Genomic DNA, 14,456 nt, shown 5'->3' on the forward strand with positions numbered 1-14,456 from the left:
TGGGCGCTCGGCGGCCGGGAAGAGAGGCGTCGGCTTGGGCTCTTGTCAGGGGCAAGGGGTGGGATGTGGGCGCTGTGCCCCCCAAGAGGGGGGTCCCCTCTGTAACTGACATGTCTCACATTCTTTTGCTGGTGGGCCCAGGTGTTACCCCTGACCTGGGGGTGGGGGTGGGGTGGTGACTCCACACCGAGCCAGGGCTGGGCTGCCTGTTGTCCCTGTTCATCCTTTGGGACAGTGTCACTCTGACTGGGTCTGAGGAGCTAGGAGCAGGTGACCCTGGAGGCAGCTAAGAGCCAAAGCTCTCTGCCTGGGCAACCCCTGCATCCTAGAAGGAGGACCCTGAGGACTTGGCCCTGCTGTCAGAGCAGAGAGAGGCCTACTTGAGAGATGGACCCCAAGCTAAGTGCTCAGAGAATCCCCTTGGCAGGCTCAGCCATCAGAAGTTGATGACCTTACCACCTCAAAGGTGTGAAGGAAGGGCTGGAGTTGGGGATGTGAGGCCTAGAGAACACACACACACACACACACACACAGGAAGACTCGTGAGGAGCCTGAGGGAGTCCAGGAACCTAATTAGGGAGGAGGACACCTGATTGGAGTCAGTGGAGAGCCTGGCTGTGAGGGGCTCCAAGCCTGGGGGTGTGTGGTGGAAGTATTTACTATGGCCAAATTTGGTTGTGACCCCGGGAAGCATCTCAGCGAGAGAGGCAAGGGCCTTCAGAATCTTGACTTCTTCTGGAGGTGGTACTGGTGGCAGAGCCCCTGCGGGCCCCTGGAAGTGTTCCTCTCAGTAGACCAGACGGTAGCAGTGTCTGGCCTTGATGGCTAGGAGAACAGCTGATAGGGGAGAGGGCTTCGCTGTGGCAGCCTGTCCTGTAGCCATAGGGACCTCTGGGCTGCAATCCCCGAGGCAGTGTGGCTTCGTGGCTGCGTGGGGAGTTGCTTTAAAGAGCGCCGTCCAGCAAAGAAGGGTCTCCACATATGGAATTGAAAATGGCCAACTTGGAGTGAACGTTCTTGGGTGATCAGAGCCCCTTCTATAGTGGTGGGGAACGGCTAGGCCTGAGCTTCCGCCCTGGTGGCATTGGTGCCATGAGTGACAGAGTCAGGTGGAGTGGGGGAGGCACAGTCAGGGACAGGCTTCACTGCAGAAGAGATGGGCAGAGACAGCTGCTGGCTGGGGTGGAGACCTTAGGGATAAGCAAGAAGGAGAAAGGAAGCCTGGGGGTTAGGGTTAGGGCTCCTTGGTCCCGAGGGTGAGATGAGGAGTGTGTGTGTGTGTGTGTGTGTGTGTGTGTGTGTGTGTGGTGTGTGTGTGTTCTCCTGTAGCCTAGGCTGGCCTCAGACTCACTCTATATCAGAATCGGAGGGTGGTCTTGATCCTTCCGCCTCCCCCTCAGGACTGTGATGACAAGCGTGCCACCCTGTGCAGTTTATCATGTGGGGATCAAACCCAGGGCTTCACCTGTACTGAGCAAGCTACATCCCCAGCCTTTAAATAATAGGGTCTTCAATCCTCCCTCCCTAATACCCTTCCTGTTCTTCTGAACCCATCCTTCCCCCTGACTCCCTAAACCTCAGCCCCCTTCCTGGGCCTGGACAAGTGGAGTCTGGGACACTCCATTTGCATTTGCACCTCCTCCGTCTTGATTGCCCAGGGGTGGTGGCGGGGGGGGGGGGTTTACAGTTTGCCTCACTTCCCTTCAGTTTCTAGCCTTCCTGGGGCGGGGTGGGAATGGGTTCTGTCTTTGATGTGGGCAGATAGGAGGGAGATATGGATGCTAGCTAGCACAGACGCTGCCGCTGCTTCCTTCAACCATCGCAGCCCCCTGGCAGCCCACTTCTAATCCAGCTCTGCACTTGCCCCTCGGAGAAACCTGACAGGGTCTGATGACACCAGACCCTCAGGTGCCCTTGCTCAGCCTCGTGTATCACCTTGGGAGAAATGAAATTAAAGAGGCAGGTGAAGTCAGCGCGTGAGGAGACCTGGAGTTAGCTACGCGAGTTGTTTGAAACCAGTGGGCCAAAACCGGGGACTCTGAAAGGGAGACGGGGGCTCAACCATAGAGCCCATCAGCCCCAGAAGTGGGCTGTGGAAATCAGGCAATAGGAAATGAGGGCAGATCAGCCCTTCACCTCAGCCTAGCATGGGGAACATGGCCCTTCAGGTGCTACCTTTGCCGGGATGAGCGGGGTGACCTTGGCGAGGTCGCTTTTTTCTTTGAGCTCCAGTTGCCCCATCTGTCAATTGGGGATGAAAAGATCTGCTCTGACTGGCTTGCAGAGGCCCGTGCTGGTGTGAACATCCTTTGAAAGGTTGAAAGGCGCCATTAATATTCATTTTTGCTCTACCTTGAACCGCTCGGAGGCTTGGCTATGCCCTGGGCAATTGCCTGGCTGCAGTTAGCTTCCTGCAAGGAGCCGCCGAGCCCCCTCCTCCAGAGCCACGCAGATTCCCGCGCCCCCGCCCCTCCCACCAATCACTCCCACTCATCGCTCAGCGCAGGGTTACCAGCCCCCCAGCCCCCCCATCTTGGAGAGGGGCGGGGACGAAGACACGCTGGCCTGGGGGTCGGGACCGAATCTGACCTGCCGGCGCCGGTTTCAGCTTCACCTCTCGCCCTCCCCCACCCCCCAGCGCCCCGGGATGCCGTCTGGAGCCCGAATGCCCCACCAGGGGGCGCCCATGGGCCCCCCGGGCTCCCCGTACATGGGCAGCCCCGCCGTGCGACCCGGCCTGGCCCCCGCGGGCATGGAGCCCGCCCGCAAGCGAGCAGCGCCCCCGCCCGGGCAGAGCCAGGCACAGGGCCAGGGCCAACCTGTGCCCACCGCTCCCGCGCGGAGCCGCAGGTGAGTGCCCCCTCCCCCCTGCGTGGAAGGGCGGGCAGGGGCGGGCAGGCAGAAGCCTCAGGGACCAGGTGGGCGAGTGGTGGGGCTGGGAAGCCGAGGAAGGATGCTAGCAGCCACCGAGTCGTTCTAGCTTGGATGCTCTCTGGGGAGGGCGGAGGAGGGGGGGGACTGGTCTGGTTCTTTTGTGTGCCCACAGTGGAGTCAGGCTGCGATCTGAGCTAGCTGCCAGTGCCCCTTCCCCGCCCGCACCCCTCGCTCTTCTGTCTCTCACCTGCTAAATCCTTTTTTCCCATCTTTTGCCCCAAGTTCTGGGAGATGCTTTAGTCTTTGGGGAGAAGCAGGGCTGGCGATAGACCAAGGGTTGAGCTTCCACTGTGTGTTTTCTAAAGTGTGGTCCTCAGAGACCTCCCTGCCAGTCCCGAGTCCCAGGCGGCGTCAGAGCTCCTCTAGATCTCCGCAGCCCCTATCCTCCACAGTGGGTGTGAAGAGGCGTTAGAACCTCTCTCAGGGACCAGTTCTGCCTCCAAGCCACCGGACTAGCTTATTTCCTTGTCTGAGAAGTTAGTGGCCCCCTCGTGGCCCCTGCTGGCTTTTGGCAAGGGTAATGCCCCGATGGGCATCGCATTTAGCCAAACACACATGCTTCCTTTTGCACAACAGATGGGTTCTTATGCAAGGTGCAATATCAATTTTACCTCATTATTACACAGTTTTTACACATCAAGAAAAATGATAGGCATCCCATAAATTCTCTTACAAAGTGAATCATTACCTTGTATAGCGAGTAATTCCTTTTTTGTTTTTTGTTTTTTGTGTGTGTGTGTACAAGTTAAGAGTTTTGTGTGGATAATTTATCTGAAATAAATCAATCCTTTCACGAGAGGCTCACCCAGACTAAGAATGGGTTGGTTTTTCTTTAATGAGTTGCTTGCCTGGCCATAGAATGGATTTCTGAATAGGGAGGGGGCAGTGAGTGAGAACGCCACATGGGGGCAGTATAGAGCCATCCTCTAGGCTCTCTTGGACAGCCATGTGTAGTCTCTTGGACAGCCAAGGGTTTTTTGGGTTGCGTTTGAAACTGAGAAGCATCCAGATTCCAGGTACTATCTACCCTTGGCGGTTCCAGTGTTGGGTCACATAGAACACTCCCGCACACGTCCAGGGTCCTTGTGACTGTGGTGTGTCCCTTGGTTAGCAGATGGTCCAAGACCACAAGCATCTCCCTTCCAAGACAGTCCCTTCCAAGCCCAGAGTAGCAGGAGAGCCAAGTCCCACCAGTTCACACCATGATGGCTCCAGGATCCAGGTGGAAAAGTCATCTCTTCCCTTCTTGGAGCTCAGGCTCTCTTGGGCATGTGCCTTCTGCTTGGCAGGAGGAGAGGGTCCTCAGAAGCTGTCTTCTCTCTACTCTGTCTTCTCTGCCTTCCAGCTTTTTGCAAACCCTTCTGCAGTCCCCATCCTTTGGCAGTATTTTCTCTTTCACTAGTCCCTCCTAAGTCAGAATTTCTCTGGCTCTGAGGATGTGGTGAAGTATAAGGTTGCCGGTAGTGGTGCCAGGCCAGAGAAAGGATCAGTCATTCTGCTTTCCAAGGGACCTACTAGCTTCATATCACTTGCTGTAGCCCTCAGACAGGCAGACAGGCAGGCTGTGGGAACCCCAGCCAGGCGGGCGGAGATGTCGGGATAATTTAGCAGGTGGCCTCGTTACTCCCAGATCTGTCGCCATGGTAACCTGGTTTTTTCTTTTAAAAATGTACAGTGCCAAGAGGAGGAAGATGGCTGACAAAATCCTCCCTCAAAGGGTGAGTGCCTTTCACAGCAGCCCCCAGCCAGCCCCATCCTTTGCTGCTCCGCCCTCCCCGCCTCCCTCAGGAGCAATGCTTTGGGCTCAGCGTCACAGCCACTTTCACTTTTTGTTTTAAAAGCTCATTAAGAAGTGAAGCTCCCTGTGCGGGCGGGCGGGCGGGCGGGCAGTCGGACAGGCGGGCGGGGCTGGACTGAGGGAAAGGAGCTGGAGAGCCATGGAAGGAGGAGGGGCAGAACATGGGGCTTGAGGTTAAGGGGGTTGAATGCCAGTGGTCCAAAGGCATAACGACACGGGACAAAGAAGGGATAAGAGACTGCTAGATGAAGGGCACAGAAAGTAGCAGAAGATCCTGGACATGAGAAAGGGTCGGCAGGTGTGGGGTTTCTGAGGTAACCGACACTATCCCGGGTACCCACAGTGCCTTAGCACTTTGCCGGGACCCACGGTACCTGTGTGATTAAGGTGATACCATGAGGCCAGGCACTTGCACCTGCTGGACTGCCGGCTGCTGCCTCCTTCCCTGGTGATGAGATGCAGGGATTTTCCTGCAGGGAGAAGCAATTTTTATCCGCACACAATGAGGCTATGTAATAGAATTCCGGGAACGAGTCCTACCTTCACTCTCAGAATTCCACACCCTGAAATCAGTCGGACAGCTCCCCTCCATGTCCTTTGTGTCCTGCGATCACAGAACAGGCGCACACTCTGCTTTGCAAGATTGACTGATACCTCCTTCCATTTGTTCCCCTTTCAGATTCGGGAGCTGGTCCCTGAGTCCCAGGCTTATATGGACCTCCTAGCATTTGAGAGGAAACTGGATCAAACCATCATGCGGAAGCGAGTGGACATCCAGGAGGCCCTGAAGAGGCCCATGAAGGTGCCTTAGTGTGGGGGTAGGAGGAGGCAGCAGGGTGCTGCTGGGAGGGTTGCACACTGCCCGAGTCCTGTGCTACACTTTATTTCTACAGCAAAAGCGAAAGCTGCGCCTTTACATCTCCAATACCTTTAACCCGGCGAAGCCTGATGCCGAAGATTCTGATGGCAGCATTGCCTCCTGGGAGCTGCGGGTAGAGGGGAAGCTCTTGGATGACGTACGTCCTGCCCCAGGTCTCTCCAGGTGTCCTGGGGTGGGTATGGGCTGAGTCAGGGACAGAACTAAATGTCTGCACTAGGAGTTGGGGAGTCAGCCCTGGCTGGGGCCGGTGGGCCTGGGGACAGTCTGGGGACAGAGGACTGCCTCTGAGCATACCACTTGCCTGCTGCCAACTTGGCCCATTCTGTGTCCATGGTCCCTGTTCTGCCCCCACAGTCCCTGTCACTTTCCCACAGCCCAGTAAGCAGAAGAGGAAGTTTTCTTCCTTCTTCAAGAGTTTGGTCATTGAGCTGGACAAAGACCTTTATGGCCCGGACAACCACCTCGTCGAGGTAAGACAGAATGTTTCTGCCCTTGGCCCAAGGCCCTGAAGAAAGCTGCTGATCTGGATTGAGAAGCACCCTGAAACCCTAAGCCCCACCAATCCAGCTGGGTCTGTGGGTGACCTAGCTCTTCCCCCGTGCAGTGGCACCGGACACCTACAACCCAGGAGACGGATGGGTTCCAAGTGAAGAGGCCAGGGGACCTGAGTGTGCGTTGCACCCTGCTCCTTATGCTGGACTATCAGGTTGGTTTTACCTTGTGCCTGCGTGACACCGAAGACCCCATCCTCCTCCTGCCCATCCTCTCTAGGAGCACACTGCCGAAGAGCCTGAGCTCTGTGCCGGAGTCCTACCTCTTCCCCTGTTGATCTAATTTTCCTGGAAACCTTTTCCCAGCCTCCCCAGTTCAAACTGGACCCCCGCTTAGCCCGGCTGCTGGGGTTGCATACCCAGAGCCGCTCAGCCATTGTCCAGGCGCTGTGGCAGTATGTGAAGACCAACAGGCTTCAAGACTCCCATGACAAGGAATACATCAATGGAGACAAGTACTTCCAGCAGGTAATGGATGTCCTGAGCCGGAGGAGCCAGGAGCAGGGCTAGTGTCCTAGCAGAAGCATGTCTCAAAGGTAGTCAGCTTCTCTTGCTGAGTTCCTGAGTACCAGGAATGGTCAGGGTTAAGGCCTTGGGAGCGAAGAGCAGGGGGTAGTCTGGGCTCTTCCATAATCTGTTCAGCTGCTCTCCACGGGAAGCAAATCTGGGAGCCTACCGGGGGTGGGTAACAGCGTCGTGTAATGTAATCGTCTTGGTACTCAGAGTTGGGATCCCTGGGGAACCAGCCCTGGGTCTAGACTGCGGGTAACTTACTTTGCTATTCTTTCTGCCTCTTGCTCTCTCTACATGTGTCTGGCAGCCATTGCAAAACGGATCTGACAAAAGTCTCTCAAAGCAGACTATTACTATTAATGAATTTTAAAATAAACACAGCAGATAAATCTGAGTAGAGATAGCGGTTGGTATTTATTGAGCACTTACCATGTAGCACTTCACTTATTTTTTGTACGCCAGGGCACCTAATTCTCATGACCACCCGTGGGATGGGTTGTTTAATATCCCCATTCTAGAGACGAAGGCACTTAGACCCGAGGTGTTAAGCGACTTGCTCCCAGGATGTGGTAGAGGGACTAACAGACACCCAAGCAGGGAGACTTAGGGCCTCACACTGGCCTCCCTATTAGCCACGCCCGTTTCTCCACTCCAGCCTGGCTCGTTGCCATCAGCATCCTGATCTGACTTGCTCTTGACTTCTTGTGGTCTTCCCAGAATGGAAGGATAGTTATTAGTTATTATCTTTTCAAATACACACAAGTGTGATCCCCCTCTCAACCATCCTGCTTCAGATTTTTGACTGTCCCCGCCTGAAGTTCTCCGAGATTCCCCAGCGCCTCACAGCCCTGCTGCTGCCCCCTGACCCAATTGTCATCAATCACGTCATCAGGTGAGGCCGCCCAGCTTCCTCCGAAGACCGAGAGATTAGCTCATTCCTGCCCGCCCTGCTTTTCCCACCCTCCTCATGGACCCTTCCCAGCCCCAGCCCCAGCCCTGGGCTTCTGTGGGGTGTACCATGGACCTCAAAGGCTGGACTTGTCTGGCAGCGTGGACCCATCAGACCAGAAGAAGACAGCATGCTATGACATTGATGTGGAGGTAGAGGAGCCACTGAAGGGCCAGATGAGCAGCTTCCTCCTGTCTACAGCCAACCAGCAGGAGATCAGTGCTCTGGACAGTAAGGTGCGGCCTGAGCCCAGAGCTATAGGGGGACATTAAACTGAGAGAGAGGACAAAGCATTCAGACCACAGCATGGGCCTAGGACATGAGGAACCCACAGCCCTCCCTACTGTCGAGAGGCTGGCCTCATTCCAAGGTCGGCTCTGCTCACCCTGCCCCCTCACTAAACTCAGAGGAAGCAGGGGCTCTGGGACACTGCCCAGAGAAGCAAGCCTCCCCCACCCCTTCTTGCATGCCTCTCCCGCATCACAGGTGGAAATCATTGTCTTTCTACCTGTAGATCCATGAGACGATTGAGTCCATAAATCAGCTCAAGATCCAGAGGGACTTCATGCTAAGTTTCTCCAGAGACCCCAAAGGCTACGTCCAAGACCTGCTCCGCTCCCAGAGCCGTGATCTCAAGGTGAAGATAGGGGCTCAGGGAGCCTCGAAGTGAAGACAAGCACATGGGGAAGGAAAGATGGACATGCAGCTCAGCCAGGTGAGGTGCTCAGAACTCAGGGCAGACCCCATGCTCCCTCACAGGTGATGACAGATGTGGCCGGCAACCCTGAAGAGGAACGCCGTGCCGAGTTCTACCACCAGCCCTGGTCGCAGGAAGCTGTCAGCCGCTACTTCTACTGTAAGGTAATGGAGGCCCTTGAACATGAGGCTCCCCTCTCCTTCAGTCCTAGAAACGTCTTGCTTCTCACCTGTCTTTGCTACTGCCCACTCTCAACCCCTGTCCACCACCCTGCATGCCCATGCAGGCGTGTCCTGGCTCCCAGACTCTTCCAGGGGAGGGGCGCCAGGATGGGGGACCCCTGGTCACTCAGCAGGATCACTGTAACCCTGCCCCTGCTCACACCTCCTCTAAAGATCCAGCAGCGCAGGCAGGAGCTGGAGCAATCGCTGGTCGTGAGAAATACCTAGGAGCCCGTGGACGAGCGTCACTGTGGACCAGCCAGACCTGCTGCCCGGCATCGGCCCTGGGCTCTGGCCTCCCTGCCCTGCTGCCGTGGCGGGGGGTGGGGAGGACTGGATTAAAGGTCACTCATCAGACAGCAGCCTTGTGGTCACTGGGGATTGGGAAGGGAGGAGGGGGAGGAGGGGGGCATGGCGGTGGAACCTGCAGGCACACTCGCCACAAGCCTCCCAGGTTCTTCTTACCCCTAGACCTAAAAACAGTTTGGCAGAAGATACTTTTAATAACATTTCTTATTTTAAAAAAATACAGTGGCAAGCCCTCCACCTGTCCATCACCTTGCCTTGCCCTTCCTGGGGCGATGGCAGACACAGTGGGGGGGGGCTAAGTGCTGTTGGCTTGCTCCTGTTCAAACAGCGCCATGGCCAGCTGGGTGCGGGCCCCGAGCCCCTCCAGATTGCTGAGGCGACAGCGGTGGTACAGTTCCTCACTGAGCCGGGGGCTACAGTCCCGCAGGGAGAACTTCTGCACCAGCCCTGGCTCTACGGCTCGAAAGAGGTGGAGCCCTGAGAACCGGAGGAACACATCCATCACCTCCAGCCCCTCCAGGGCTTCCTCCTCTTCCTGGCCTGCCAGTTCACCAGCCAGCCGGGCTCGGGCTGCCAGGTAGTCGGCATTGTAGAAGCAGCCCTCTGCTGACGCTTGCCGGTCAAATCTGCCCCCAACTGGAGCCCCCCGAGAAGGGTCCACACCAGGGGACGGGGGATCGGGGCCAGCCCCAGGGACACCTGGGGGAGATCTCTGTGGTGACAGAACAGGGTTGAACTCCTGAAAGTGGACCGGGAAGAAAGCCTGCCAGCCCGAGATGGCATTCATACGGCAGCGGTTGAGGACTTCCGACCCAGGTCTTGTCCACACAGTGGTAAGGAAGAAGAGTGTGTCCACAGGGTGTTTCTTGGAGATGACATCCATGAGTCGTACCTGGGAAGGGGCCTCTGCTCGCACAGCAAGCCAGGCCAGCCTCGAGCCAGGGTACCGTCGTTCTAACTCAGCTACTGCAGCCTTCACCCTGAGAAATGGGTCAGGGCCCCCTCGGCCTTCCCGGGTCCCATAGACCAACAACAGGGTGAGCAATGCATGTTCGCGGGGCTCCAGAACACTGGCAGCAAAGGCCTCAAGAAAAGCCAGGGCGGCCGGAGCTTCAGCCACCAGGAGTGGCAGCACCAGCTGCACTCGGGTCGCCTCGGTGACGTAAGGCATAGGCAGGATTTCCACTCTGCTTAGTGGCCGCAGCAGGCTCACTCTGCGGGCCAAAGAGCGGCGGTGCCCTCGCTGGGTCACGGCTTCCAGCAGCAAGTCGAGGGTGTACTCCATGCCCCTCGAGGGGTCAAAGCGCCTGTAGCCGTTGAGAAGCCTCTGCTTCTGGAAGCGCAGGCGGGGCTGATAGCGCCGATTGAGCTGCTCCAGCGCAGTGTCCACCGCGTCCCCCACATCTGCCCTGCTAGCCCCCTGCAGCGGGCACTTGGGAGCCCCATCTGCACAGGCGAAGGTGTGCTGCTCTGTGAAGTAGTCCCAGCCCAACACCTCGAAGCGAGAGTGTGGAGTGAAAGGGGCTGGAAGCCCAACAGGCCAGCTCAGTCCTGCCTCCCCCTCAGGGGTCAGCACCGTCAGGTTCCGGATCTGAGCCTAAGTTGGAGGGAATGCAACCAACATTAGTGCTGGTTTTTAAAGATCCCTCCTGGCTCTAGACGCCCGGCTCTGAGGTTCCGTCGGCAGAGGCCTGGCTAACCACCTAGTGCCTTGCCTGAAAGTCTTCACCTAAAGTACGGAAGGGAGATGAGTAATTGCCCACCTGCTGTCAGGAGGATCCGGTACTTAGCAGAAGGAAATGGATCTCAAAACACAGCGCTCACACACTCACTCCATGCCCCGCCTCTGAAGACCCCCACACTACAGAATTCCCCTCCCTTCTGCCTTTTGGGCCCTTCAAGACAATTCTAGAAGCTTAGGAGTTTGTGTATTGCTGTCTCGGAGAACACTACTGTAGAGGAGTTTATGTAAGCTCCCGAGAGTTTACCTACAAATCTGATGGCACTCAAGTCAGCCCAGAGCTTACTTTACAGTGTCCTGAAGCCCAGGGTCCCTTGTCCCTGTGATTGTTCTAAATTTACAAAGTTAGCCTCTTTCTACCCTACCAGCCCCAAACCCAGCTCAGCTGCTTTCTCCCTATAAGCCTGCCTCAAGCTCCCTCTAACCTACCAGGCATGACCCTCAGGCACAGCTCACCTGCAGTTGTTCAATTTCGCTGTAAGCCCTCTCCAACTCCAGAGCACTGAAGCGTTTGTGGAGCCGGTACATGAGGGTACCCTCGGAGACAGGGTGAACGGTGAAGGCACTCAGGAAAGCAGAGCTCCCCTCCTTCTCAGGGTCCCTGTTCTTGGCCAGTTCGAAGGAGCGGTACTGTTGCCCCTGGAGGGACCAATTGGACAATCAATGCTGCACACATAAGCTGTTATTCCCAAAGCTCCCTCAGCCCTCCTTGGCAGGCATACCGAGCACTTCTGCTGCTTTAGAAGGTACAGAAATGCAGTGGCTCCCCTAACCTTCGTTTCTACTTCCGACACCCGCATTTTGGAACCAAGAAAGCAAGCAGGCAACTAAGGACATCCTCTTTCCCCGAGAACCCCACTGTCAATGAGAATACAGTCCTAGAAGGCCCTCCCAGTAGGCTGGTATAGAAGATGGCCTGCTTCTGGGACACTCAGCCTTCTGTGATAGAGCAGAGCTACCCAGTAGAGGGCTCTCTGAGCTTTCCACTGTGTGGGGTGGCCAACTCTAAAACGTTTTCATATTGTTCTTAAGTGTTTTGTGCACTGGGTGTGGAAAAGGGGCGGGGGGGGGGGGGGAAGCAGATAAAGAGGTTTATGAGTTCAGGCATCTTTCTGGCTTGTTCAGGGGTCCCTAAAGATACGCACTTTTTATGGCCCCAGGGCCGTAGGGTGAGCAAGGGAGAGCTGAAGGGGCAGGCTGGCATCTGGGAAGGACAAAAGGAAGGTCTCGAGAATTCAGTTTGGACAGCAATCATTCAGTCACTGCCAACCTTTAGGGGACTGGGACTGCCTTGAAGGGGCTGTCACCTGGTGCTGTGAGACACAGCCGATGCCCAGAGTGTCGATGAGGCAGCGGCCAAGCCATTCATCAGGCCGGGCACTGAGAATGTCCCCTCGGCAGCCATCCAGATGTGGCCGCAAGCGCAACAGGAGACTCCGGGACAACAGGTAGCCGAAGCCCCCGTGGCAGTACCGGGCCTGCTCGCCTGCACCAATGAATTCCTCTGCATGGCCCAAGTACAAGTCTTGGTTGATGCTAAGGTGACCAGCAAGCGCTGCCAATCTGGGGGCCTGCACGTATGTGTCATCCTGCATGATGAAGAACCAGTCATAGTCAGCCCCAAAGTGTGTGTGAAGGTAGCGCAGGGTCTCTGACATGAGCCAGGCGGGCCGCTCATCTCCATGAGAAACCACCTGCATCCCTGCAGGAGGCCGGGCCCCCCGCTGCCCGGTGAAGTAGAGTAATCGAGGGAAGTGATGTGCCACTGTCCGGTTAACAGCCACAGCCAGGGTGGACAGTGTGGCGCGAGAAGTCAGGACAGCCACCAGCAAGCGCTCACGAGAGCCCAGCTCTGTCTGGATATACCGAGTCCTGTGGGGAGACCAGAAGATAAGGGGTCAACTCCTGGGTCATTAAGGGGGCATGCACCAGCGTGCCCAGCACATCCCCAGGAATGAAAGAGCTGGGTTGGAGGAGGGGAGAGCCTGCCTCCCTCATCACTGATAACCAGCTACCGCAGAGAGTGCCCACTTGACTAGGTGCTGCTAAACTTGGCAAGGTGGAGGCAGGCTACTCAGGTGTATTCAGTGGTTAGCGCAGGCACAGCTCTGTTCAAAAATACTGGACATTAGCACTAATAGGCGAGATTCTCTCAGGCTTGGGGAGGAATAAAATAGGAGCAAAGCAAGATAGGAAATAAGACAAGTGTTTCCAGGAAATTAACACTGAGTAGCAATATAAACACAGCAGCAAACAGCTCTGGAATGAAGATCAGTGCCAGGGGACTATGCACACATCACCCTCACCTGAGAACCTTCTTGTAGGGCTTGTTAGGATCCCTGTAGTAGGGGACAATCCTGGGTTTGAAGTCTTCATCGCTTTGGTCCAGCCCAGTTTTTGAGTCTAGATTCTGCGGCCCTCCTGGCTTCCCCACAGCCTCTACACAGGGGTCTTCTCCCTCACCCTGGATCCAGGACACTCGCAGGAGGCTCAGGCTGCATCCCAGGGACAGCCCCAAGATGAGGGGGAGCGCTGGCCGCAGCAGAGCCAAGAGGGAGCTCAGTCGCATGGTGGCAGGCCCTGACATGGGATGCCCTGAGGGCCACGGTCTCAAAGATTAGTAAGGTAATGGGGCTCAGGCCAGAGCCCCACCGTTTTAACCGGGGAACCTGGAGTCAATGAGGTCAGCAAGAGAGAAAGGAGCAAAGTGTGTCGGCTTCCAGGCCCAGCATCCCCACAGAGTCTTCCCGACTCCCTGTCTGGTCTTCAGTGACCATGCTGCTAATACACCCCTCAACAAAATACTAATGTCTATGTGAACAACGCCACTTAACACTGGGATTGCAGTCTGTAGTCCAGTAGAAAGAGGAAAGAAAGCGCAACCCTGCCAAACCTAACCCCAAATGGACTACAGCCATCTGAAGCATGGCCCCAATTCAAAAATCAGCAGCACACGATGAAGAGGGGCCTAGGGTAGAGCACATGCACCATCCAAACAACGGCCCGACCAAAAGGGACTGGCTCAGCCAGTCCTGTCCTACAGATATCGTGGGCCACTCTGTCTCCTCAGGTTCAAGGGACTGCTGAGCTACTGCTGCAGGCCAGCAATGGAGAAGGGATCAGAGCCTCCTTCCACCCAGCTCCTGGGTGTCAAAGAAACTGACAGGCTCCAGTAATCCCCTCCCTGTCAGTTAAGATCACCAGCCACGCAGGGTGCATATACACCTGCTCACTCAACTGATGTGGACGGTCGCAGTGACTCAGCACAGCTGGCCACTCAGAGGAATGCGATGGCTGATGGAACCATTTTGCAGGCCGTCCCCCTCGGCCCTGCAAGGCTGTGGTGCCCACCTTCCTAAGAAGCCACTCTTGCTAGAGGCTATCAAACAAAGCCAAATAAAGAGAAAGCAACAAGGAAGACAGTAGCAGTTAGAGAAACGCGGGGGTCCGGAAAGGCCAGCTGAGGCTCACCACCTTCCAACAAGACGCCTGCCTGCTCCAGCCAGTGCCCTACTAGTTTCCTGGGCGACAACAGCCCCGTGCCAGCCCTCAGAAGAAGCCCCAAAGCGAATCCTAGCCGGTAGTCTGGAGACAGACATGAATCGCCTACGTCCCGCGACTGCAGAGAAGGCCCGGCGTCCAGGTGGGTTGCTCTGCGAGCCGGGGAGGCGGAAGGGAGGTCGCGGCGGACAGCAGAACCGAGCGGGTTCTCAGGCCGATCAGGGGGACAGGAAAACACGAGCCCCACGGCAGGCCGGGGCGAAGACGGAGCCGTCTCTCGGGTGACGGGACCGAGATCCCTCCCGGTGGTGAGCCGAAGAGCTCCGCTCCGCAGCCGCTGCCACCTCACAGCCCAGCCCTCG

At 56.6% G+C, this 14,456-nt stretch overlaps 2 protein-coding genes across 5 annotated transcripts in view; one reads left to right on the forward strand and one right to left on the reverse strand.

Annotated features, from left to right (window-relative positions):
• Positions 1-8,955, forward strand: part of Smarcd3 (SWI/SNF related, matrix associated, actin dependent regulator of chromatin, subfamily d, member 3) — a 31,531-nt gene extending 22,576 nt beyond the window's left edge. For 3 of the 4 annotated variants that reach the window (XM_055612631.1, XM_055612632.1, XM_055612629.1), the window contains 12 exons: positions 2,639-2,850; positions 4,610-4,652; positions 5,412-5,534; positions 5,626-5,764; positions 5,967-6,082; positions 6,217-6,318; positions 6,470-6,631; positions 7,471-7,568; positions 7,726-7,861; positions 8,140-8,262; positions 8,385-8,486; positions 8,718-8,955. In XM_055612631.1, the coding sequence (XP_055468606.1) occupies positions 2,639-2,850; positions 4,610-4,652; positions 5,412-5,534; positions 5,626-5,764; positions 5,967-6,082; positions 6,217-6,318; positions 6,470-6,631; positions 7,471-7,568; positions 7,726-7,861; positions 8,140-8,262; positions 8,385-8,486; positions 8,718-8,771 (1,410 nt within the window). In that variant the 3' untranslated portion in view covers positions 8,772-8,955. The remainder of the gene's footprint in view (positions 1-2,638; positions 2,851-4,609; positions 4,653-5,411; positions 5,535-5,625; positions 5,765-5,966; positions 6,083-6,216; positions 6,319-6,469; positions 6,632-7,470; positions 7,569-7,725; positions 7,862-8,139; positions 8,263-8,384; positions 8,487-8,717) is intronic. The other variant, XM_055612630.1, reaches the window with a different exon arrangement.
• A 71-nt stretch (positions 8,956-9,026) lies between these two features.
• On the reverse strand, positions 9,027-14,456 carry Chpf2 (chondroitin polymerizing factor 2). Its single transcript, XM_055612628.1, has 4 exons — positions 12,900-14,456; positions 11,901-12,465; positions 11,050-11,232; positions 9,027-10,449 (listed from the first exon to the last, which is right to left on the reverse strand). Exons 1-4 carry the CDS (start codon positions 13,178-13,180, stop codon positions 9,148-9,150), a joined length of 2,331 nt encoding a protein of 776 aa, XP_055468603.1. The 5' UTR covers positions 13,181-14,456; the 3' UTR covers positions 9,027-9,147.

The sequence above is a fragment of the Psammomys obesus genome, unplaced genomic scaffold (assembly GCF_907164565.1).
Source record: "Psammomys obesus unplaced genomic scaffold, mPsaObe1.curated_primary_1811, whole genome shotgun sequence".
NCBI classification, from domain to species: domain Eukaryota; kingdom Metazoa; phylum Chordata; class Mammalia; order Rodentia; family Muridae; genus Psammomys; species Psammomys obesus.

Bases quoted from the DNA above. Each gene is read 5' to 3' on its own strand.
- Chpf2 (XM_055612628.1), bottom strand. From the start codon at position 13,180: ATGTCAGGGCCTGCCACCATGCGACTGAGCTCCCTCTTGGCTCTGCTG. The intron at 12,466-12,899 runs GTGAGGGTGATG...GTCTCCCCACAG, and splicing joins CCCTACAAGAAGGTTCTCAG to GACTCGGTATATCCAGACAG. The intron at 10,450-11,049 runs GTGAGCTGTGCC...CCTCCAACTTAG, and splicing joins GCGAAATTGAACAACTGCAG to GCTCAGATCCGGAACCTGAC.